At 41.6% G+C, this 25,401-nt stretch overlaps 2 protein-coding genes across 4 annotated transcripts in view; both read left to right on the top strand.

The window, feature by feature from the left end:
- LOC120720223 (coiled-coil domain-containing protein 171) overlaps positions 1 to 3,943 on the top strand; it is a 34,114-nt gene extending 30,171 nt beyond the window's left edge. For all 3 annotated transcript variants that reach the window (XM_040009856.1, XM_040009857.1, XM_040009855.1), the window contains 9 exons: positions 1,017 to 1,133; positions 1,250 to 1,425; positions 1,506 to 1,640; positions 1,711 to 1,890; positions 2,716 to 2,861; positions 2,939 to 2,993; positions 3,105 to 3,236; positions 3,396 to 3,548; positions 3,669 to 3,943. In XM_040009856.1, coding sequence (XP_039865790.1) covers positions 1,017 to 1,133; positions 1,250 to 1,425; positions 1,506 to 1,640; positions 1,711 to 1,890; positions 2,716 to 2,861; positions 2,939 to 2,993; positions 3,105 to 3,236; positions 3,396 to 3,548; positions 3,669 to 3,917 — 1,343 coding nt within the window. In that variant the 3' untranslated portion in view covers positions 3,918 to 3,943. The remainder of the gene's footprint in view (positions 1 to 1,016; positions 1,134 to 1,249; positions 1,426 to 1,505; positions 1,641 to 1,710; positions 1,891 to 2,715; positions 2,862 to 2,938; positions 2,994 to 3,104; positions 3,237 to 3,395; positions 3,549 to 3,668) is intronic.
- Positions 3,944 to 4,090: 147 nt separating this feature from the next.
- On the top strand, positions 4,091 to 19,052 carry LOC120720221 (zinc finger protein basonuclin-2-like). The gene is made up of 7 exons (XM_040009853.1): positions 4,091 to 4,178; positions 13,776 to 13,961; positions 14,677 to 14,846; positions 14,919 to 14,984; positions 15,783 to 16,175; positions 16,243 to 16,873; positions 18,077 to 19,052. The coding sequence occupies exons 1-7, from the start codon at positions 4,091 to 4,093 to the stop codon at positions 18,871 to 18,873; spliced, it is 2,331 nt and encodes a 776-aa protein (XP_039865787.1). The 3' UTR covers positions 18,874 to 19,052.
- The last annotated feature ends 6,349 nt before the right edge of the window (positions 19,053 to 25,401 follow it).

The raw sequence follows: 25,401 nt of genomic DNA, 5'->3' as shown, positions 1-25,401 counted from the left end.
GAGGAAATTTGTTCCACTCTGCTTCACAGCATTGCTTCAGATGATTGAGGTTTGTGCACAGATCTCTTAAAGTCCTTCCACAGCATTTCAATCAAGTTGAAGTCTGGATTTGGTTAATTTGGTGGGATTGTTGTCCTGTCGTATGACCTGGTTTCAGCCAAGCTTTAGCTGTCGGATGCATCTCCTCACATTTGAATCTTAAATAACAAACAGACAGTTGGTATGAGGTGTTTAGTTTTCTCCAAACATGGTGTTGTGCATTATGGACAAACATCTCTGCTTTGCTCTCATGTGCCCATCGGTCACATCGTTCCAGAAGTCTTACGGTTTCTTCAGATGCAATTAAACCATGCTACCTTTTTTAAGAGAGAAGAGGCAGGGTCTTGAAATACCCAACAAGCCACACTTGTTCTGTTGTTTTCTAATTGTACTGTCGAGAACTCGAGCATTTAGCGTGCTAACTGAGGACCGTAGAGCCTCAAATTACACTCCGACCTTCTAGTGAATTTGCGGGGAGGTCCACTGCAGCAGCAGCAGGAAGTTTGGCAGCAGCCTCCAATGTTTTCCATGTGGGATTAATCTGTTCTGACTGTAGAGGTGGAGTTCAGATTGTTTAACAATGGCTTTCTCCTGCTGTCATAGAGGCGCTCACACATGATCGTGAGTTCAATTGAGTGCTTTTGATTATCAGCACGTAGCTGCTGCTTAGCCTCTGAATTCCTGTGGGAGCAGTAAGGGTGGACTTAGTTTTTCACGCGTCACTCCTGGATTTAGACGCCATTTTTAAAAAGTAAATAATGACACAGTGTGATATGTTGTGTTTTGTAGTTGGTTTGGGATTTCCCAAATTTTAAGATTGAAGGATTTTCATGTCCTGATTTATAAAACCTTAGAGTTTTGGCACAGTTAGTTCATTGGCAGACATTAATAAGTGTTTCATTCATGATAAATGTTTGGTGGAGTGTGTTTAAAAAAACAAAAGGAAACTGAGAAACTTTTCTTTTTTTTTTATTTAGACAAAAAGCTGACTGACGGTCGTGAAGGTCTTTGTGCTCGTTTGTTTGGATCTAAACGTCTCTCATCCACCATCCTGACCTCCATGTCTGACCTGCAGGAGGCTCTGGGAGACTCTGGTAACCACAAACACACATGCATGCACACACACAAACAAACAAACACACACACACACACACACAAACACACACACACAGACCTCCTCAAAAACATCTTGTTTCTTTTGTTTCTCGAGATTCGTCCCCTCCACTCTTGCTCTCAGTGGCTTGCGCAGGCTTGTCCCGCCTCCTTGATCTCCTCCTCGACCAATCAGAGTCCAGCCTATCATCCTGTGGCGTGAAGGAGGAGACACTGAGCAGCCGAATGAGGCTCGGTCTGAGTAGCCTGACGTCTTTGCAGTCTGACACAAAGGTCGCTAAACACAAAAGAAACTCAATTTTATCTGAGAAACTGTCTCCCTCTGCTGACCTTTGACCTCTGTGCGCCAGCAGAGTTTGGTGTCGGTCCTCCAGCAGCATTTCCTGGTCTTCAGCCAGCGGCTGCATTCGGCAGAGGTGGAGAGGCGGAGCCTGCGGCTGGAGGTGGCCAATCTGAGGAAAGGACTCCGGAAGGAGACGAGCAGAATGGTGAGGCAAAACACGCACACACACACCTGCATGCTAAACACCTTCATGACGTACGTGTGTGTGTGTTCAGGTGCCAGACGAGCGTTTCCAGAGTGTGTGCGTGGAGCTCCGTCAGGCTCTGAGCAGAGAGCAGGAGGCTCAGATGCTGATCCAGGAACAGTCCAACCAGCTGCACACGCTGCAGCGGCGAGTCGACGAAAATGCTGCCGAGCAAGCTGAAACACAGCGCACACTGAGACAGACCACACAGGTACGCCACACACAAATATTCACTCTGCTCTTTTTGAACATCAACAAGTGTGTTACCTGCAGCAGGTGGGATTAGGCCACGCCCACACAGAATCTGACTCGACCTGGGTTTGATGGACGCTCTATTGAGAACATGTTCACCACTTTGCCTTCTGTCAAACAGCCCTTTCTACAGTAAGCAGGAAGTCACCCAAATTGCTGTCCACCAGACTCCATTCATAAAAACAGTAATTTTACCTCACAGAACACAGAACTGCCTCCTGCTGCCTCGATTGATCAGGCAAGTTTGCCCTGTTACGTGACTTTGGTGTTTTGATCCTTTGGTTCAGACACAAACTAGAAAAGTCTGACCGCAGCCCCGTCATCCTGTCAGAGAAAAGTTAAAGTTTAGTTAGTGGAGTTTGGTGGAAAACAATTTATCATCTGTTTCCACAAATAGGTGGGTAGATAAAGCTTTAAACACATTTCAAAACCAATGTAAGAACTGGGTGAACTGGAACTTAGAAAATGAGACGCTCTCTCTGATGCTATCATGTTTAATGTCAAACTGCATGGATTTTAAATATACATAAAGGTACAAATCAAATATCTAGCATTAATATTCTACATTAATATCCAACAGGAGGTGCAAGCCCCGCTCCTTGCTGTTACCTTACGAGAACCTAGAGTTGTTTACTGTGAGCTGTTTAATGGTGATGTTGTCAATAATTTACCTTCACAGTTAATGTGGAAAAGATGCCTGCAAGCCTGCACGGTGGACACCTTAGCCCTGGTGCAGTGATGGTTACTTTCAGGTAACTCTAGGTCTCTCTCTCTCTCTCACCAGGTGCTGTCAGAGGCTCGGCAGGAGGTGAATCGGAAAGAGCGCTCACTGAGGATTCTGGGTAAGCACCTATCAGGGATTCAGAAGGGGAAGAAGCGGGTGGAGGAGAGGCTGCAGCGAGCTGAGGAAGAGCTGAGCGATGCCAGCAGGTAGCGGGCCTTCTTTCCCTCCGCCCAGAAGTTTGTTTACTGTGAGATTGTTGGTTGTTGACGTTGTTGTTTCTCAGACGTCGGGACCGTGTGGTCAGCTGCATGAAGGCTGCAGAGGCGAGTTGCAAGCAGGTGAACACATGTGCACAAACACACACACACACAGTGAGGTGACCTCACTTTGACTGCTGAAAACTCACTCTGGGCCTCACAGTTGTTGAAACAATGCAGTGTGCTCTTCAGTTCAGGGACAGTCTCGTCCAATCACAACACTCTCTGAAGGCCAAGCCCCGCCCCTTGCTGTTACCTCACGAGAACCTAGAGTTGAGTGGAGCAGAGAGCATCATGGGAGCTCCTGAGGCGACAGCGTGCCAGGTAGCAGAGCGAGGAAGGAAGTGTCTTTCTTTTCTTATGTTTTCCCTCCTTTCTTCTTCCTTCCTTCTTTCCTTCCTTCCTTCTACACCTTTCTCTCCTCTTTAGCCTCCACCCCTCGCCGCTCTCAGTTCATCCCTTCATGTTTCTCTTCCTGTGCAGAGTTTTCTCTCCGCCGTCTCTCAGCTCTGCCACACCTGCAGCTCCAGGATTGATTGGCTTGAGCAGGAAGTCTCTGCCCACCGCAGTCATGTGACAGCACTGCGTAGCGAGCTGCAGGATGCCTGTCTCCGTGACAACTTGGCCTTTGTTCCTGTAAGACTCCCTCTCCTTTAAATACTGGTCTCTATAAGCCTCTATCTTTAGTGTAATGAATTATTTTTATGCATGCAACAATTCCTGTTTACAATAAATATTACCTTTGTTTCTCTTCAGGTGTCTGATTTCACAGAAACCTTTCCTGTCGCTGACTTGGAAATACCTCAAGCTGTTCCCCTCTGTGATTTGTCAAAGAACCCGATGATCACTGTAAACCACTCCCCCTCTAAGGTAAACCCCACCCCTCCATCAAAAGCAAGTTCCTCCCCTACATCGGCTTCTTGCAAAGTCACCGTGGGTCAAACGAAGTTGAAGAAAGCCACAAAAAAAACCAGAGGCCACGTGAAGAGCGGAGGGCGGAAATGATCACATATTTCTGTAATGATACAAACCACAGAAGAAGAAACACTTTTTTGAAGTTGTGGAGGCATTCTGATTTTAGAAACTTCTCCTTCAAATAACCAAAACTTTATTCATCTGCAGTAGCGGGCAAACATGCTCTCTCCACAGCTGTCTGGTGACAGACGCGTGAAGGCCAGATGGTCGAGCGTTACGACGGCGACTCGGTGACGGATCAGCAGCTGCCGCTGCCACCAGAGCTGCTGTCACTCAGACGCTACTGCTCGTGTGCTGTGGCCGAGTGCGTTCTCAAACGATTCATGTGAAAGAAAACATCACAGAGAAAGCGTGAAAATTCTTCTTTAGTGTGTTCAGTCGGTTTTACTCAGTTACCTCACTGCAGATTATCTGTTCGTGTTACTTTTTCGCTCTCGTGTGAGCTGAAATTTTGTTTGTTTGCACACAGAACTCACGAGCAGATACATGTCCAGCTAAAGCAGAACAGCTAAAGAAATATAAATGTATGTTTTTTGTTTATTGTATTTGTTTTTACTTATTTATTGTCAGATTTTCATTGTTCGGAATTAAAAATTAAAAAAAAACACTAAGGAGTGACGGCAGCATTTTCATTTTGCTAATCTGTAAGTAACTGAACACAACAAATAATTTTTAAAAGAGCAAAATGATCACAAACAAAAAAATAACCCCAAATAATCTATAAGGACACAGGACATCATCACAGACACAAAATGAGTCCTTAAGAGGAAAAAGTAGAAAACAAATGACTTAAAGGAAAATTACAATTATCCAATTAAATAAATAAACTAAGCAAAAAATAATAATCTCAGGAACACTGAATGACCACTAAGTTTAAACATACATGACCTCAGAGAGAAACAAATTCCTCCAAACAAAATATTGCAAAAATAAAAAACATTAAAGATCAAAACTGAAGTTGTGAAAACAAAAGTTTTCCAGCAGGAAAAGCAATCAAGACAAACATTTCATAACTACTGCATCAGCACAATAACTCGGTGTGTGTGTGAAGCCTCAGGCTGTGTGTGCTTCTTTTTTTTTATTTGGCATTACCATGAGACGGCCAAAGAAATGTCCTCGGGCTCTGAGTGTGTGACGTCTTTACAAAGTGACTTAAGCTGCTGACACACAGAGAGCCGCGCTGATTCAGCTGAACGCGACTCTCCTCTTTCCTCTGGAGGGGTTCGTCGTTTTTTTTTTCTCTGTCTCTGAGGAGTCCCTTTGAGCTCCCCCTCCTGTCTTACACTCTTCCTTTCATACTTATATCCAACTTATATTCTCTGCTTTTTACTGTTGTCTTGAGTTCTTCTTTGCACTCAAAGAGAAACAAAATTAACTCAAAGAGAAAAGAAAAAATACACATAAGTGCCACTCAGTCCTAATTAAACTTCAGCTCTTATCAATACAAAGACCGTTTTCAGTGGGCGTAACATGACCTGCTGACCTGCTCTCACCTTTTCAGTTATGAGTCCTGGTGGCCAGTCCTTCCCAGCTTACTTTTTTTAGAGTATTTATTTGTCACAGATTACACAGTTTTAGTTTTATTTAGCATGCAAGCTTTAAAGTCTCTATCAAAGAAACTGCTGGTGTGCACAGAAAGCTTTTTCCTTGACAGTCACTGGAATCGGGTAAAAGCTGTCTCCCTCCTTCAGCTGTTGACTCCTCTGTCATTTGCTTTGAAAGGAGTGGGTAGCTTAGCTTAGCATCACAGAGAGGACAGCTGGGTTAGTGTTTTCCACCAATAGAAAAGTGACAGGTTCATTGAACAGGAGGCAGCGGTCAGAGTTTGTCCCGCTCTCAAACGACAGATTAAGTTTAATTCCTGATGAAGCAGCAGCTTCTCTCATAGAAAACCAGATTCAAATGACAAATCTGAGGCCAGCTGAGGAGCTGTGAATTCCCTCAGAGGATAAAAAATGTAATCCAGAAACAAAGATAAGCTCCGGCATGCAGCGACACAACAGGATCGCCGGCTTTAACCGCTTCGACTCGTGCCACAGTGACCAGCAGCTGCACTCGAGGCTGCTTATCTCAGCGTTTCCCAGAAAATTACATACAAATACAATGTCTCCTGTGACTGTTAGAATCTGTGAAGTAAAAATATTTACACTGGGGACGAAAACCTGATAGTATCCATCCACAATATTGGCTCTTCTCGTAGATGTGACGGAGTGGCCATATGTCAATAACAGAATGCTAACCTCCATGGAATAATATCCAGGAGGTTTTCAATGAAGCAAAATGTTTCTGCGCTTTTTATTTGTAATTCTTAAACCTCTACAGAGTTCAGGCAAATTTGTTAAGGACTACTTTCATGTTTAAATGCATGAAATATAGCAGAATTTACTGTGTATGAGATCAGGAACTTCAAAAACTAAACAAACTGACAAACTTTATCTTTACAGTCAGTTTGAGACATTTGCAGGTGTGAAGATCTGAAAGGGGAAAATTGTTTTGGCTCAATGGTAGTCCAGAGAGTCAAAGGCAAATCAAAAGGTGCACCTTGATGGTATATTAAAGAATTATCTGAGAACCCCAGGCCTATAATGGTTAGTAGTGTTTCAATGGTGTTTGATGGACTATGAGTCCAAGTGCTTGGGTATATTGTTCATGGTGATCTGGATATTTGTTGAGTAAGTAATTGGTTTTCAGTTTTGAGGTTCAAATATTACAAGTTCGTTCTGATTCTGTTTGTTCTTTGGTCGTGGAAATTTGGTTATGGAAGGTTAAACCATTTCTCTCTTTAGAGAGTGCCAAAATCGAAGCCCTTAGTATTCAAGAGAACACTAGAACTGTGTGGTAATTACCTTCTCAAATGGTTTAAATCATCTGTGAAATTGTCCAGTTTTTCTTCTTAACCATAGTCGTTCCTCTGAAACTTGTTAAAGATCAGTAAATACAGCTACTTCATTTGCAGGATGACTTTAGGATTGCAAACCTGCCGTTTGCAGATGGGTGGAGTATCGTTACCCATCGGCAGCCACATTAAAGTATTGATAATAAGCCCTGACTTGTTTCATGTGATGAATCGGCCTCTGCTCTGAAGTCTGATGTCTGATGTGACACCGCGAAATGTCAAACAGCAACTTAATCCCATGTTATCCTTTCACACACATGACAGACGTTAATCCACAGCGCGATCCTCAAACTGTAACAGGATTAAAGACCTGAAAGAGCCGCCTTTTCATGGGTTTGTTTTTCTATCAACATCATAGGAACTTTCTTCCAAGTTTGAGCCTCCTGTTCATTAAATAATAATACGACTAAAGGCTGGAACACCGAAAGAAAACAAAACATCAGTACAAAAAGAATGAATTAAAAGGTGTCAGCGTCCTGTTTCTGTTCTCGATCTCCCATATGAATACTCCACAAACTTTTCTTCTCCATCTCCGAGTCCTCCCAGCATGCTGTCCTAGTTCCACCTGTGACAGCGCACACATTTCATTTAAGCCCACACTTAAACACACACTTTCCCAGCAGTGACTGCATTGCTGCCAAGTTGGACTCGCTACAAAGAGAAACCCTCTCACTCTCCAGAGCAATGACACAGATACAAAGGGGGTGGGATAAGGGACTGCAAAGAGTGGGGGAGGAACGAAGATGGAAAGAGAGGACACACTCAGGCACTCAACATGTCCTGTTAAATATATGTTTACCACAAAACACACACAGAGTCTTTAGTGTCATGTAAAATTCACCTCTGGAGCCCGCTGAACTCAACGTTTGAGGTGACAAATGGCAGAAAAGTGACAGACGGGGAAAAGCCATGCTGGAAGCAGAGCAAATTTTTAATGTATTAGCTGTTTAAATGGAGATCAGGAATACTAAACCCAAACATGTGCAGGGGGCCTGAGGAAAGAGCTAGTTTGAATAAACTCTTTAGAACAGCTGAAAGTCAGGTTGGATCACACCAAGGGGCCACACATTCTTCATTCCTGTTTAGATCATTTGAATTGAGTTTGAAGCAGAATGTCAACTTCGTCATGCATTTGCATCGTCTCAGAATCACATGTTTAGAGATGAATTGATCTAAAGTAATCAATAAAGTTGGGACACTGTGTAAAATGTGAATTTAAAAAACCAAAACCAATTTGTGGCTGTAGCTCAGGTGGCAGAGCAGGTCAGCCACAAATCAGAAGGTCGGTGGTTCGATCCCAGGCTGCCTCCTGGCTGCATGCCGAATATCCTTGGGCAAGATACTAACCCCATGTTTGCCTACTGGTGGTGGTCAGAGGGCCCGGTGGCGCCAGTGTCCGGCAGCCTCGCCTCTGTCAGTGTGCCCCAGGGTGGCTGTGGCTACAACGTCGCTTGCCATTGCCAGTGTGTGAATGGGTGAATGACTGAATGTAGCGTAAAGCGCTTTGGGGTCCTTAGGGAGTGAGTAAAGCGCTATACAAATACAGGCCATCTTAGTGCAGCGTATACAAATGCCGGCCAATTTCCAATAATCTCATAAACCCACATTTTATTCACAATAGAATCCATGAAACATTTTAAATGTTTAAACTAAGAAAATGAGCCTTTTAAAGAAAAATATTAGTTCATTTTGACTTTGATGGCAGCAACACATCTCAAACAAGTTAGGAGGACATGGCAACAAAAAGCTGTAAAAGCAACATTTGCAACTACCAAAAAGTTCATTCACAAAAGCACCTAAAGTATTTTTAAACACCTTGAGTTAAAGTGTTGTTTCAAACATACTTTAATGTTAAAGTGTTGGAGAGCCAGTGTAACCTGGTTCACTGAGTTTCCTGTAGACTGAGCCAAGAGTACAGGACCAGGACTTACAAACACACATCAGGACGAGGAGAAAGAGGGGGTGGTCCGCTGCTGTGTTTCAAACACCACCCCTCAGAGAGGTTCTGCTCAGGAAGTATGTCAGGGAGCGGCGATGATCACGCGCTAACGGGGTGTTATCGTCTGATATTTTAATTAGTACGACATCAAAACGGGAAAGAGGTCCATTGGATCCCAGCAGACAGACAGCCTGTCCAACAGCCCTACCTTCACTGTATGCGAGTGCCTCCACCTCACAGCAACAATACAAGAAACTTTTCAGGTCGTTTCAGTTCCCATGAGGAACAACTGTGAAGTCTCTCTGCTTCTGGTATGACTGTTTTTTTCTTCTGCTGATCTCTGTGTGAAGGACTGAACTGAACTCTGGTCTACTGGATTATTTTAATTCACAGCTTAATTTAAAATGTTCTTTTTGTCCTAAATCTGCATAATGGGCTCTTAATCAAGCCTAAATAAATGTTCTAATTAAAGGTTTTTAAAAACATTAAAAGTACTTTGTTTAGGATTTGGGTGGTAACATCAATTACACTAGTTTTATTCTAACACCAATAAATACATTGACATATTTCATCAGTCATCTTATTTTATGTCTTATGAAATAGTTAATTCCATCTCTCTTTGGTCTTAAGATTAATTTAAAAAAGGCTCCAAGAAAGAATTAAATGTGTAGTGAACAAACGTGAACAAAAATATATGCCGATCACTTTAAAAAAAATAAAATAAAATCTTGAGCAGTAACTATCCAAAACAAGTCTCAGATTATTCAACTTCTGGATGTAACCCAAAGTATTTAGATATGGAAAGTTACAGCGCTCAACGGAGGAAATTATTTTAAAATTTTAGTTATTTTAAAGATCTATACAGAGATAAGATTATTGAGAAACGCACAGAGAAAGGTAATAACTAAACTTAGTCCTTAACAAGAGAAAATTACATATTTGTGCAGCAGAAACATTTATTATTATCTCCCAATGCCTCAGATTTAGCCGACGATCAGATCAGATTCTTTAAAAAAAAAACACTTTAACTTCCTTTAGTTGGAACAGTGTGACGTTTCTTTCTTTTTATTCACAACAGAACTTGACTGCTTCATTAAAGCTCTGAGAGAACAAAACTCTCAGGACGATATAATCAATTTAACCTTGTTGCTGTTTCTAACTGCAGGGCAGAAGTCCCACTGTCACCCTGATTCAATCTGACCCTCGGGTGGGGAACCTTCCTCCCTGGGGGAAGCTGTTTCTCAGGGGACACAGATGCTGATGGACACACCAAGGGCAGCCTTATTTATTTAGTAGTCTTAGAGCGGTGTCTCTCACATTAGATGACCTGTGAAAGAAACAAAGTAATATGATGTCAGTTTTTAAATCTGCAACCAGGACTATGGCTAAAAGAAGGTGGAAACAATTTTCGTTTCAACGGATAAAACATTTTAATTGATTTTTAGATTTCTGGGCAAGCACTGCATGGCTTGCTTATCCTTTCTAAATGCACATACTGTTGTGTACTTTATTCTCTTTTTGACTAGCTTCTGAGTTTCTTTGCAATTAATTTTTTTTGTTTGTTTTGCACATGCAGAAATCTACAGGGTGGGCCATTTATATAGATACACCGTAATAACATGGGAATGGTTGGTGATATTAAAGTCCTGTTTGTGGCACATTAGTATATGTGAGGGGGCAAACTCCTCAAGATGGGTGGTGATCATGGTGGCCATTTAGAAGTCGGCCATCTTGGATACAACTTTTGTTTTTTCAATAGGAAGAGGGCCATGTGACACATCAACTTATTGGTAATGTCGCAAGAAAAACAATGGTGTGCTTTGTTTCAACGTAACTTTATTCTTTCATGAGTTATTTACAAGTTTCTCTTTGTTCACAGCCATTGACATGTCGAAGAGGTTAACACGTGAGGAGCGGATCGAAATTGTGTTGATATCTGGTGAACGCAGTAACCGGGTCATTGCAGCAGATTTCAATGCAAGACACCCTACGAAACCACCCATCTCCCATGCTACAGTCAGCAAACTGCTCGCTAAGTTTCGTGAAACTGGTTCAGTGTTGGATTTGCCAAAATGTGGATGCAAGAAAACTGTGACTAATGAAGAAACATCAGTGGCTGTCCTAGCTTCATTCAGCAAGAGCCCACAGCGTAGCACTCGCCGCATGTCACTGGAAAGTGGCATTAGCCGAACATCCCTTCAGCAGATATTAGCTACTCACAAATGGCAGCCTTACAAACTCCAGCTACTGCAGCATCTCAACGAGGATGACCCAGATCGGCACAGAATCTGCAGAATGGGCAAAACAAAAATTGGAACAGGACCCTCAGTTCACGCAGAAGATTTTGTTCAGTGATGAGGCAAACTTTTATGTGAATGGTGAAGTTAACAAACAAAACCAACGCTATTGGTCTGACACTAACCCACATTGGATGGATCCCTCCAAGACTGTTGGAACAACAAAAGTGATGGTTTGGTGTGGTATATGGGGTACAACGATAGTGGGTCCATTCTTCATCAATGGTAACCTCAAGGCCACTGGATATTTGAAATTGCTACATGATGATGTGTTTCCCTCTTTATGCACTGAAGCTGGCACGTTCCCTTAGTTTTTCCAGCAAGATGGTGCACCACTACATTATGGGTGCCGGGTCCGAGGATTCCTAGATGAACAGTTTCCTGGAAAGTGGATTGGTCATCGTGGGCCAGTTGAATGGCCCCCAAGGTCTCCCGATCTGACCCCCTTAGACTTTTATCTTTGCGGTCATCTGAAGGCAATTGTCTATGGTGTGAAGATACAAGATGTGCAGCACCTGAAACTACGGATACTGGATGCCTGTGCTGGCAATTCTCCTGTGGTGTTGCTATCAGTGTGTGAAGAGGGGGAGAAGAGGGTTGCATTGACAATCCAACACAGTGGGCAGCACATTGAACACGTTTTATAAGTGGTCAGAAACTTGTAAATAACTCATGAAAGAATAAAGTTACGTTGAAACCAAGCACACCATTGTTTTTCTTGTGACATTACCAATAAGTTTGATGTGTCACATGGCCCTCTTCTACGGTGGCCCTGAGAAGCCAAACGGACTGCAACTTCAGAAAACACTTGCAAAAAATAAAAATGCTGCAAAAAGAAAACACCTGCAAAAATCATTTTCTGATGTGACCGAGGTATTTTAACATGTGCTAGATGATGCTCAGGATGTTTGATGAGGCTGTGGTGTGGTGGTGCAGCAGATAACAACAGACTAATTAAACTGATCCCCAATGCCAGTAATGCACCAGGTTTCAGAAAGGAGGAAGCTGTCCAAGCGTCAGTCAGTAGATACTGTTTCATATTCTCTTAAAATCATGCTGGACAGCCACAGAAGCGCATTCAGTAAAAGACTCAATCAACATCATGTGATGCATCACAAAATATCACAGGAAATTATTCCCACCTGTGAGTATCAAAGTTTATCTCCTCCTTGTGACATCTGGATTGTTTTCACTTGTAACATTTTGTATATACTGTTGGGGGTTTTTAACTTTGAAATATTTCATTTCCGTTTGGCCCTATTTTTTTATATATGACTTACATTATTTTACAAAAATGTCAGATGATTCAATAAACACAATAATTTCAATAAATTTGGCAACTATATCATGATTTGGGCTTTAAAGGGCTGAGTGTCTGTAATAATACAATTTCTCCTTGGATTAATTAATTCTTATGATTCTGATTATCCATACCAAATTTGTTTAATTTTTATATTTGAAACTTCTGACCTCCGTTTTTGTGGTGGGGATGCTGGGTGTGTGGCTTAAAGGTTTTCAACAAAAAAAACAACAACACATGATTGTTATTATTATTTGCTTATTTCAGATAGTTTTCCAACTTCTGTTTTGAAAAGCATCAGAAACATGAAACTACCATCAGCATCATTGCCATTATCATAATCATGATATTCTGTCAGGGTGGGAGACAAAGAACAAAAGGGCTCAATCACATCCAGTGAGTGCAGCTAGAGGGTGGAGTCAAAGGATGGAGCGCCCTAAAAAGGAAAATAAATACATGAGGGAGAGAGAAAAGTGGAGTTTTGTACTGGAGAGATAGAAAGAAATGAGAAGACAGAGTGAGCAGGAGGAGGAGGGAAAGACGGAAAAAAGAAATGAAGAAATAAAAAGACAAGAAGAACCACAAGGAAAGGAAAATAAAAACCAAGAATCCTAATAAAAAAGGAAAAGGTTCAAAATAGAAAGAAGAGCTGTTTTTGTTCATCAGTGGAGAATTTAACATCGGCAAGAAAGGTCAGTATGTCTTTTTTTTATATATAATATAAACATTCTAATAACTTTAAATCATGAAGAAAGAACATCTAAATATTAATTTCACTACATTTTCAACAAAATATACAGTGTCTATATCAGGGAAAAAATTATATCTCAAATATATAAAAACGATTTCACTCAACAATAAAAAAAATCTGATTTGTTAAACAAGAAAGTTGGAAACACACTAAATTAAATGAATTTAAATGAGCATAAAATAGAAATATTTTTTAAAACAGATTGTTTAACATCATTTAAAATTATATTAACTATATAACAAAATAAAATATATAATAAGTCTGACCATTTCTGAGAAAGAAGGAAAAGAAATTGTACATTAATGATTAATAAGAATATAATAATAATAAAGATATTAATATATAATGCTATATAATATTATATATTATGTTAAAACAGTACTTCATATGAATCTTAATAAGTTGTGATCAAAACCCAGTTATCAAAAAGGAATTTCACTAACTGATTATCATTAATCACACTCACAATTCCACCCAATTGCATTGGTACTTAAAACAGTGGTGAATCATGTCTGCAAAAAAGAAGTCATCAGCACATTTATGATAAATATTCATAAAGTTTTAAATAATCACAGTGACCAGTCAGATAGAGGTTACGTTGTATTTGACCAATCAGAGGCCTGAGCTGATGTTTCTGTTCTGACTGCAGGACCGAGACGTGAGGATGACTCCAGACCCAGAGGAGGTACCGACTCTGTTAATGAGGCAAACACGTTTGTGTTTTATTACAAATATGTCAAAGTGGAAAATGCAAATGTTTAAGTCTCAAATGTGTCGTGCTTCGGCAGTCCATCAGGTGCACTTTATCCTGCTGCAGCTGCGTGTGTTTCAGACCAGGAAGTGTACAGCTCAGGTCATGTGATTGCTGTGGACATGGCTGGGTGGCACATGGTAATACCATGGATACACATTTTATATTACACTGTTACATACACTGTTTGTATTTGAGAGGACAGGTACATTAGCCTTAATGATTATTGATAATAAAAAACTGTCTCCATAATATAGGTGACAGGTTAATGTCCCCGTGATGCAGGTATTCGAACAGATGTGTGTATTGCAAAGTCCTGGAGACTGAAAAAAAAATGTTTATATAGGTTTAATAAAATTTGAGTCCCCAAATGGCAATATTTAATTAAACTGTGTTAAATAAATTTCAATAAATAAAACTGTGCTTTTTGATATGTAAAACAGAGGTCATGTGTCTGACGAAGCTAAGTATTGAGTCAGAGTCGGCTTCTTTTTGTAACGTGAAGTCGTGGAAAACAAACTTCTTGACAAAATGTCAGTAGTCATGTTAGCCCTCAGAGTGCAGATGTGTGCTGTCACTATGGTGACATGGAGTCAGGTGTCGCTGTCATCACATCAGCGTGAGCATCTGGAGTAAGCATCTGTACACTCGCACACACAAATGTTGCAGTGTGTAGATGGTAAACACACATCTGTTGCTTTGACAAACAGGTGAGTCGTACCTGTGGCTGGCCTTCAGAGGCATCTTATCACTGTTGACCTTTTTGTATATTTTTTAATCACCAGATTATCACTGATGTAACTCATTTTTCATTTTTATAAATACAAAACTTGGAAACTGTATTTGCCCCTTCAGCACTGGAGAAGCTCCAGGCCCAGCCTCCCTCCAGCTGTGGTCCAGTGGAGGTGGCTGGTCCTGGGGTGGTGTTCGACCTGAGCTCCCTGGTCTTGTACGGAGCTCAGGCCATTCCTGTTCGTCTCAAGATATTGCTGGACCGCCTCTACAGCATCCTGACCCCAGAGCAGGTAAACAAGTGCACCTCTGTGATTGGTAGTAATGCAGAGAAGCCGTTTGAATTTACTTTTTCTCTTTTCCAGGTCGGACACATACTTCACACTTTGGGCTGGAATTTGGGGGATTATGTTAGAGGCTACATGCTGCAGGTAAACTACTCACAGTAGTGACTGAGTGAATATGAACATCTAATGTCTGACATTAAAATAACCTGTACTTTGTGATACCATATGAAGAAGTAACAGCTAAAACGAATATATGATTAACATTAAATAATTACAAATTAATTGTAAACCAGCAAGCATGAGTATATTCTTTACCTTTTGGTTTTTAAGTTAAGGATTCTCAAAATTGAGTTTGTAGTTTGGGGGCATTCAAAAGGCACCAATTAGATGTAAGCCTTTACTAAACCCAGGTAAGAAGAAGTACAGACCTTTCACCAGATCCCAGAGGAAAAAAACAAGAATTGCTTTTATAACTGTGGCTCGGATTAAAAGGTGGATGATATTTAGAAACTAATGAGAAAACTAAAACTTGAATTTCTGTTTTTAAAACTGCTCCTGCTTCTGTTTTAGCAGATTTGGACTAGTTCTTCACTATTCACACGTAATGTACACTCATTCTGCTGAAGTTATAAAACAACTGTTGCATGTCGATTTTAAATTGTCCTCAGATGAAGAAGTGCTGAAAAGTGTAAAAAGTATGAATGTCAGTGTAAATATGACTTGAGCCTAAAATACTTTGAGTAGTTAGTAAGACTAGAAAACAACTGTTTAAAAATAAGTCCATCCAGCTAAGCAAGCTTTTTGACTTTTCGTGCCAGTAGGAACCTCTCCTCACGTGCTCTCAAAGCATCACTTTAGATTTACAGTAATTAACTGATTAAAAGCAGCGCATGATGGACGTTTTCCAACAACCAAACTTAAAAGAGCTTTCGTTCTCTGCAGTTTCCCAGTGGAAAAGTTTTGGACCGCTGGTTTATGGTGACTCCAGAAGAAGAAGTGCTCATCTTCAAACAGTTCCTTCGCTTTGGAGAGACGCGACCCATAGTCGAGTTGATGCTTCAGACTGCAGACGGTGCTGAAATCCTCTCTGATCCTGAGCTGAAACCCACACACAGCAGCTGCCAGTCAAGCACGAAAGAAGGAACGATGACGATGTTAAGGAGTTCAAGAGGAGATTCACGACTGGTGACCAGTGTCTGTCATTTAGAAAAAAGCAGTCCTGCTGACCACAACAATAATGTCCGCCATTTTGAAAAGTTTGCTGGTGGACTTTCTTTTCTGCTGCCATTCCATTTTCCAAGCTCGGCCTTCCACTGTTTGGTTTCTCCCACTAAGGTAATCAAATGATATTAAGTTTTTTAAATACTCGAAACCTCTTACATTAAATTTCCTCCAGATTTAGGCTTCTTACATTTACAATTACCATCTTTTTTTCTATCAGGAGCTTATTCCTCCCAGTAAGCTGACACAGTTTCTACGAAAGTCCCATTGCAGCAAATTGGTTGAGAAGCACAAGCCAGAAGGAGGAAGAACAGACCAAGAGAATGATCCAATCTTACCTCAGTGTATAGGAGAACTGGCCGTAAAAGTCAAAGCAGACCCCGATAAGCCAAGCCCGCCTCGCTCGCTGTGGTATCCCTCCTTCCACAGTGAGCAGGACTATGACCTTCAGAGGGGAACAGCCAAACACGAGAGTGACTTTTCCCTTTCTCCTACCTTAAACCCATCGACAATCATTTCTTCCTCTTCAGTCTTTTCACCCATCTCCCCCTCTCCGTCCTCACCTTTGAAGATTTCCCAAAAAGTGCCAGGCTCCCATTCTTCTTCTCTACATCCTCTCCCTTCCTTCTCCTCATCTTTCCTTTGTCCTCTTCCCACTGCCTCACTTTCTTCCTCCCTGCATCCTCCCCCCTCCTCATCTACCACCCTCCATCCACTCCCCTCCACCCTCTGCTCTGTCCCTTCATCTGCTGCAGGAGGTCGGAAAGGGAGGGTCTGCTGTGGCGTTTGCGGGAAAAGCTTCTATGACAAAGGTATGGATCCTCAGGCCTTTGTGAGTGTGTGTGTGCAATAATAGAGTCTGAAAGAAAAAGAAAAAAAATATATATATATATATGTATATATATATATACTATAAATTATCCTTTAGTATAAATATAGGACTTAATTTTTGTGTTGCACTTTTATATGTGCTGTATATCAAGTGTCTTGTGCAAAAATGAGAGACCAGAATGTGTAATGTATACCTCAGTATCACTATACTGGTGATATGATAACAAAATTTACTTGGACAAAGTTAAAAACATCAGATGGATATTGTGTAACTAAGTTACAGCTAGCTGGCTAACCGCGTAATCTATGCTGTTACTATAGAAAGTAAATGTTAGTTACGCATCCTTAAATGGTTTACTGACAGCTTAAACAAGACTAACATTAAACATGCTAGTATTATGTACAACATCCATGCCGCCATTTTCTTCCACTTATCCAATTCAGAGTCGCGGGTTGGGCTGGAGCCTATCCCAGCTCTCTTAGGGCGAGAGGCAGGGTACACCCTTGGCAGGTCACCAGTCTGTCACAGGACAAACCCAGAGAGACAGGCAACCATTCCCCTAACCCTAACCCTCTTTGGACAATTCAGAATCGCTAATTAACCTAACCCCGCTAACTGCAGCATGGTGGTGTGGTGGTTGGCACTGTTATCTCCAAGCAAGAAGGTCCTTGGTTTGAATCCACCATCTGGTTGGGGCCTCATTTTGTAAAGTTTGCATGTTCTACTCATGTCTGTGAGGGTTATGTACAAGTACTGCTACAGACATGCAGTTAGTTATAAATTTGAATAACAAAGTATTTTTTGGAGTACCACAGGGTTCTGTTTTGGGTCCTATATAGTTTATCTTGTTTTCTTGGGGTTCCCCTTACTCCAATTGAATATTCTCTATTTCCTTACTCTATCTTTAGACTCTATCCCTTACTTCATGGTATACTTAGAGAGTCTTTTTTCTGCCAGTAAAGCAGCCTATAAAAATGGCCTGTGTCTGTCCGATTTAATTCCAGAAGATTTAATTCAAGGTCTACTACTCTTGTCTATTAATGATCTCATTTTTGAATCATACACCAGCATTAATGAAAAGAAACTTTGAATTTAATTTAATACCATTTAATTTTCAGCCCTGAAAAGTTTTTATTTGTAGCTCGGTAGTAACCTAATAAAAATCCCATTTTAATTTGTGCAGGAACACTGAAGATCCACTACAACGCTGTCCATCTGAAGATCAAACATCGCTGTACAGTGGCAGGCTGCACCATGGTCTTCAGCTCGCTGCGTAGTCGAAACCGACACAGCGCCAACCCAAACCCAAGACTTCACACGAGCAGCAGCAGAGACACCTACAGAAGCTTACACTCTGACCACACAAGCGTTCACACTGATACACAGATACATGGCTCTAAACAGGCTCGCAAAAACACACAAGACAGTCACATGTATGTGTATAGGAAAAAGGAAAATGCCAACACATTTTGGAAACATACTAAGGATTCACAGGCACATGTGCACACTGTGGGGAGTGGCTTAAATGGTCACAAAAACCTCCAACATTGCTTTCTCCAGAGCATGCCACATCACGCTGACTCAACTCCTGTTTCTTCCCCTCTTCAACACCAGAACCAACACACCAATCCCACCTTTGCCTTAAATAACCCCCAGGTCTTGCCTCCGCTTCCACCCCACCTCCATTCAGTTCATACTGCTTCTTCTCTAGGTTCCCCTCCCTCTCTGATCCCTGTAGTCAGTTCTGCAACAGACAAAATCAAACACCCCCTTCTGACTAACCATTCTTCCAGCACCACCCCAATTTCCCAAGAAAGTTGTGACACTCAGAGAGCATCCCATTACTGCGAAGGAAATCGGTGGCAGCCGGAGTCAATTGACCCCGTGCCAAAGAAGAAGCCCAGGAAGTCAAGCATGCCAGTGAAAATAGAAAGAGAGATGGTGGAGCGGAGGAGACACGAGAATGAAGAGGAGTACTGAAGAGCCACAGAGTTGCTGTTCAAAGTTTATATTCAGAAGTAAACTTTTTGTAAAAGAACAAATACAGAAAAAACAATTGCAGCGTGATAACAATGGTAATTTCTTATCTCTGAGATATTGTACAGGCCTCAGAGAGACTTACAGAATAGATTCTTCTGCAGAGTTTGAACAAGTATGAAGAAGAATCAGAGAGGCTAATAAAGAATAATTTCTCAGTATTATGAATAAAGATTTTAATAATTTTTTAACATGATTAAAAATATTGAAAACAGAATGCTCGTGTTTCAATATAATTTTATGGTATATATCTCAATTTAACCCAATATGTGATTTCAGTATAGTGTAGTACAGAGTAAATACCAATATAGTTCAATTGACCACATAAGTACATTTAGAGTACTTTAGAGTCCATTTATCCGAATCATCTCCAGAATAAAGATGACAGATGAAGGCAAGTGAGAACCACAGAGACACAATAGAATCATTAATAAGAAATATGAAATCTGACAGAACATGAGGTCTGCTTCAGAAGTGATGCTCTGTGGTGAGTGAAACCTGATGAACATGTGGTGTCTGTGGGTCACCTGTGGGTATGTGTCATTATAAAGACACTGTGAGGACAGCGAAGATTAAGTATGGACAGAGCACCACCAGGTAGAAGACCACTCTGAACACAAGGCTGAAGGGAGAAGAAATGAAAGATGAAGCTGTAGTTGTTGGTTTACCTGCAGAGAGAATCCCACCTGTTCAGGTGAATATGTGGATGAAATAAGAGGTGAAATCAGAGTGAAGCTCCTCACCTGTGACAGTGATCCAGCTGGATGGAGACTCTCCATGACTGCTGATGTCACACTTGTAGAGGCCTTCATCAGACCCGGAAACATGCTGGATGGTCATGTGACCTGTAGGCTGCTTCCTGATGAGGGAGCCATCTTTATAGAAAGCAGCTGGGAGGTTGGAGGGAGTGGTCTTTGTTTTACAGAGCAGAGTGACGTCATCTCCCTCCATCACAGGGAGGACAGGACTCTGCAGGATCACTGATCCACCTCAACACAGAGACAAACTACAGCATTTCATCCATTTACACACAGCTTCATCAACACTAACTCCACACACTCAGCTTACCAGTGACTGTCAGGTTAACCATGTTACTGATGGGACCCTCTCTGGACTCACACCAGTAAACTCCACTGTCCATTGTGTCAATGTAGCTGATGTTACAGGAAGAACCAGCTGGTTATCCCCACCCATCTCCACACTGAGTCCTCTGTTGTTTGCTTGTGTTTCTCCTCAGAGTCCATCCAGCAGAGCTGTCGTCCTCCACACAGCTCAGAGACACAAAGTCTCCTTCAAAGAACTGAGAGCTGCTGGGACTCACAGTCAGACGAGCTGTGAGGGTTAAAATGATACAACGGTGATCTTTTATATTTGTGCCCACATTAAAAGCCACCAGAGTATAACAGGGAGGAGACCTGCAAACACAAAATCAAACCAAGACTGAGGCTACGTCCAAACATACATGGGTATTTTTGAAAGCGCAGTTTTTCCTACCTTTCATCCACACTTAAACAGCGTTTTTGATCACTAAAAACTGCTTTTTAAAAACTCAGTTTTTGCGTTTACGTGTGGACAAGGAAAATGGGGATTTAGTCATGCAACATCGAAGGTATGCGCCTTTTTTTACTATCCCAGTCTAAGCCACGTCATTGTTTGCATGAGATGAATTTCTACAAAGGCACTTCAAAAGTAACACAAAATTAGCTGCCTTTCCAGAAAAATACAAAAACTTTTCCGGAGTACTTAAGAACCATGTTTACTCTTTACCTCCCATGCTTCTAGACTTCTAATTGGCCAACATTTCTACACGGTTAAATGACAGCATTTGACTGGGTTTTTAGTGTTTACATGTGGACAGAGACATCTTTGCACATGTGTATGGGATTTTTTTTTTTCAAAAATACCTCTATACATGTGGATGTAGCCTGAGTTTAGCAGACACAATCAGGGAGTTTCAGACTGAGTAAAGGAGGTTACTGACCTTAGTTTTTGTTGCAGCTCAGCAGTGAGATCAGAATTAAAGAGAAACAAGACTCGTTTAGGGTTTGTGGTGTTTGATGAAGTGATCAGAGAGCAGAGCAGACGCAACATCTCTGTTTGCTAAGAATCGGAGCAGAAAGGAGGAAGATTGTTCAGCTGAAACATGTACAGAAGATTCATCTTACAGACAAAAATCACTAAAAACAAACTACAGACTGTTTTTTTGAGGTTTTTTTGTTAGATTTCCTCAGCTGAATCTTCACACAGACTGAACTTACAGAGCAGCAAAAGCAGAGATGTTTCCTCCATGTGAACGTAAAGTTGATGCTTCATCAGAAAGATGGAGGCGTTTCTTTGAAGGTGTCAGAGGATGATCTTAAATATAAAGACTGTTACTGTTACTGACAGCAGGTCAGCTGAGAGGAAGAGAGCTGGAGGTGGTGGAGGTGCTGGAGGTGCTGGGGTGTCTGAGCTTCTGTTACATGATGTGGCTAAATGATGTCATTTAGCCACAAAGTTTATTTCTAACATGTTGTTAGAAATAAACTTTGTGGCTAAACGACATCAAACTACACCCACTGAGATGATGTGATGGCTTCACTGTACCTAAATCATTAACAACACAGCTGTGAGTTTGGTTCTTTCTGAGTTTTTTGTAGGTTAGCAAACAACTGGACACAACACCAGACTGAAAGTTTAATGCACCAAGATTAATTTTACCGTAAATGAGCCAATAACTGAAAATGATATGCAATGCACTTCAAACCCTCTGCTGCAGCAGGATGGAGAGCTGCAAACAAAAGATAAACTGATATCAGAACAGCCCATGAGCCAGAACATTCTGTAGCCAATCATCTCATCAAGAAGGCGAGGGAAACAGGAAACTCTAAAATAAAACAGGATGTAACACTCATCGTCATGAAGGTGATGGCACTCATAAATGTCAGACAGAGCATCAACAACAATAGTGCTGTAGTTTCTGTGGGTCTGTGAGAACTTTCTGGAGAAATAACAGGGTGGTCGATACCTGCCGCTACTGGAAGCAACCTCCATCTTGGTGTTACCCATGCCAAAACCATGACAGAGTGTTGATGGGAGCTATCTTCAACAAAAAAAAGGCATATGTCAGAGGTTTCCTGTGTAACCCTCAAGGAACGCCACCTCTTTCACATGGCAAGCTGAACCTACCCTGCCAGTGAAATCCTTCACAAAAGAAAGAGGAAGGTAATCAGACGTAGTGACTTTTGTCTTTGCTGAATCAAAGTGTTGAGTCAGCTTTCGTTAATTAAATAAAATAAAATAAATTGACCCACCACTCATTATCTTTCTGGACTTCTGATGATCATTAAGGTGGGCACCAAGAAGATGTGGTGGAGCAGCTTCAGCTCAGGACATACAGCAGGTCGCCTACAGCTGCTTCTTATGACCTCTGACAGTGGACTTATCTCTGTGCTTGTCCTGATAGACCTCAGCGTTCGATACTGTCAACCACCCATGAGAGTGATTAGACCATGCTGTAGTTATTACAGGTACTGCGCTGCAGTGTTTTGTATAATATCTATCTAAAACCTTACTACAGCCCAGCCCATGAAGCAGCATATTAATGACTAACCTCATATTGCAGTTTTACTACTGACTGACGTTTGGTCCGTTTACAGCATCCTGCCATGCAATTACATTTCTCTCTAACCATCGGGAACCCTCACGTTAGCTTTTATCAGTGGAAAAAGGTTAGCGTCCATCCTCCAACTTCACTGTGTTTATGCTAACCATAGCTGTGTAGCGAGCCACCATGCAGCACATCATTAAATATACCAGCCAGCCCAACTTCAGTAGCCCTACAAAGGTCACTGCTGTTTAGTTTACTGTCTTCATTTATGTTGAAAGTGATAGCAGAGTTGTACGTTTTAATTTTTACTGTGGCGGTTAAGCTGCCAGAGTTTTGGCTTCACGGCCCTCCTTCGTGGTTCGTGCACGTCGAAGCTCAGTTTGGTCTTCGTTGCATTTCAGCCAATGACACAAAATACCATCATGTGGTGGCCTCGCTGGATCCGCTGTCCACCCGCCGTGTGATGACCCTCCGCTGTGATCCCCCCATCCAAGGGAAATATACTGCTCTGAAGGCGCTGCTGGTGTGGGGCTACTCCCTCTCCGACGCAGAGCAGCCGAGAAACTCGTCTCTCTCTCGGACCTGGGTGATAGTACTGCTCTGTACTAGGAAAGGCTGCTCTTCATAGAGGACTCACGCTCGGGGAGATGTTTTCTGGTTGATTCCGGCTCCCAGAAGAGCCTCGGGAACTCGTCTTTGCATAATTCCACAATAGTATATTGTTTAATCTTAAAGAAATTGGAGATTAACTGCGTACCACCAGAGAGAGCCCAAGTACCACTAGTAGTACGTGTACCACAGTTGGAGAATCACTGATCTAACAGACTCTGATTTGTTCATGTAAATGGAGAGTCCTCTTCACATACTAAAGTTAATTAGTTCCACTCATAGTTCCACAGGGTTCAGTGCCAGGACCAGTTCTGTTTACATTATACATGCTTCCCTATTCACACACCAATTAGTTAAGCTGCAGGAATTTCTTAAAGACACAAAGACCTGGATGGCCGCTAACTTTCTGCTCCTTAATTCAGATAAAACTGAGGTTATTGTACTCGGCCCTGAAAATCTTAGAAATATGACCAGGATATGTCCTTCAATGCACATTTTAAACTAATACGTAGGAGTTCTTTCTTCCATTTGCGCAACATCTCTAAAATTAGAAATATCCTGTCCCAGAGTGATGCAGAAAAACTAGTTCATGCATTTATTATGTTGTCCAAGATAAAGACAATGTTGGATAACACCTCCCACCCACTCCATGACATGCTGGTCAGTCACAGGAGCTTGTTCAGTGAAAGACTGAGAGTACCGAAAAGCACCACTGAACGACACAGGAAATCTTTCCTGCCTGTGGCCATCTCCCTGTACAACTCCTCCATCTAACACACTGTTTACTGCAACAGCTACACCCTTTTTGCACATGTTCTTCCTCTTTCAGCTATTTATTAATAAGTGACCTTTACGTGTATATATATGCCTGTATATAGTGTGCTATTCTTAGTTAGTGTATTGTCTGTCTTTGTTAATGTTTTTTTTTTATAATGGAGCACTGTAACGAAAAAGAATTTCCCCTACACAGCAAAATCTCCAGTGTTAATTTAACACTGGAGATTTTGCTGTGTAGAGATCAATAAAGTATTCTGATTTTCATTATTACTTCCAGGCTGGACTACTGCAATTCATTATTATCAGGATGTCCAAAAAACTCACTGAAAAGCCTTCAGCTAATCCAAAATGCTGCAGCAAGAGTCCTGACAGGGACTAGAAAGAGAGAGCATATTTCTCCTGTTTTGGCTTCCCTTCATTGGCTTCCTGTTAAATCCAGAATTGAATTCAAAATCCTGCTCCTCACATACAAGGTCTTAAATAATCAGGCCCCATCTTATCTTAATGACCTTGTAGTACCATATCACCCTATTAGAGCGCTTCGCTCTCGCTCTGCAGGCCTACTTGTTGTTCCTAGAGTATTTAAAAGTAGAATGGGAGGGAGAGCCTTCAGTTTTCAGGCCCCTCTTCTGTGGAACCAGCTTCCAGTTTGGATTCGGGAGACAGACACTATCTCTACTTTTAAGATTAGGCTTAAAACTTTCCTTTTTGCTAAAGCATATAGTTAGGGCTGGACCAGGTGACCCTGAATCCTCCCTTAGTTCTGCTGCAATAGACGTAGGCTGCCGGGGGATTCCCATGATGCATTGAGTATTTCCTTTCCAGTCACCACTCACTATGTATTAACAGACCTCTCTGCATTGAGTGATACTTGTTATTAATCTCTTCCACAGCATGTCTTTATCCTGTCTCTCTTCTCTCACCCCAGCCGGTCACAGCAGAGGTCGCCCCTCCCTGAGCCTGGTTCTGCCGGAGGTTTCTTCCTAATGCGTTTTTTCTTCCTACTGTTGCCAAAGTGCTGGTTCATAGGGGATCATATGATTGGTGGGTTTTTCTCTGTATGTGTTATTGTACGGTCTACCTTACAAAGCGCCTTAAGGCGACTGTCGTTGTGATTTGGCGCTGTATAAATAAAAGTGAATTCAATTCAATTGAATACTAATCAGAATGTCTGCAGTTTGATTCCCGATTACTTGAGTCTGCATGTTGGAGTATCCATGGGGAAGGTGGCTGAACCTTGAGAGTGAGTGTGTGTGAATGCTAGACAAAGCGCTTAGGTAGAGAATAAAGTACAGTGTGTGTGTGATTGGTGAATGTTTGGAGAGCGCAATTTGACATGAAAAGTGTTTGAAAGGTGCCAGTCCAGTGACCAACCCGAAAGATGAGATATACAGGTGAATCTCATCGACCCCAGAAACCTGGTGGCTAGAGAATATTTACCTGTACAGGTGAACAAAAGCTACCGCTAACATCCTTTACAGAAGGGTCTGTCAGTG

The sequence above is a fragment of the Simochromis diagramma genome, unplaced genomic scaffold (assembly GCF_900408965.1).
Source record: "Simochromis diagramma unplaced genomic scaffold, fSimDia1.1 OVJJ01000566.1, whole genome shotgun sequence".
Taxonomy (NCBI): domain Eukaryota; kingdom Metazoa; phylum Chordata; class Actinopteri; order Cichliformes; family Cichlidae; genus Simochromis; species Simochromis diagramma.
Note: the sequence above shows the minus strand (reverse complement) of the source record. Positions and strands in the feature narration are given on the sequence as shown.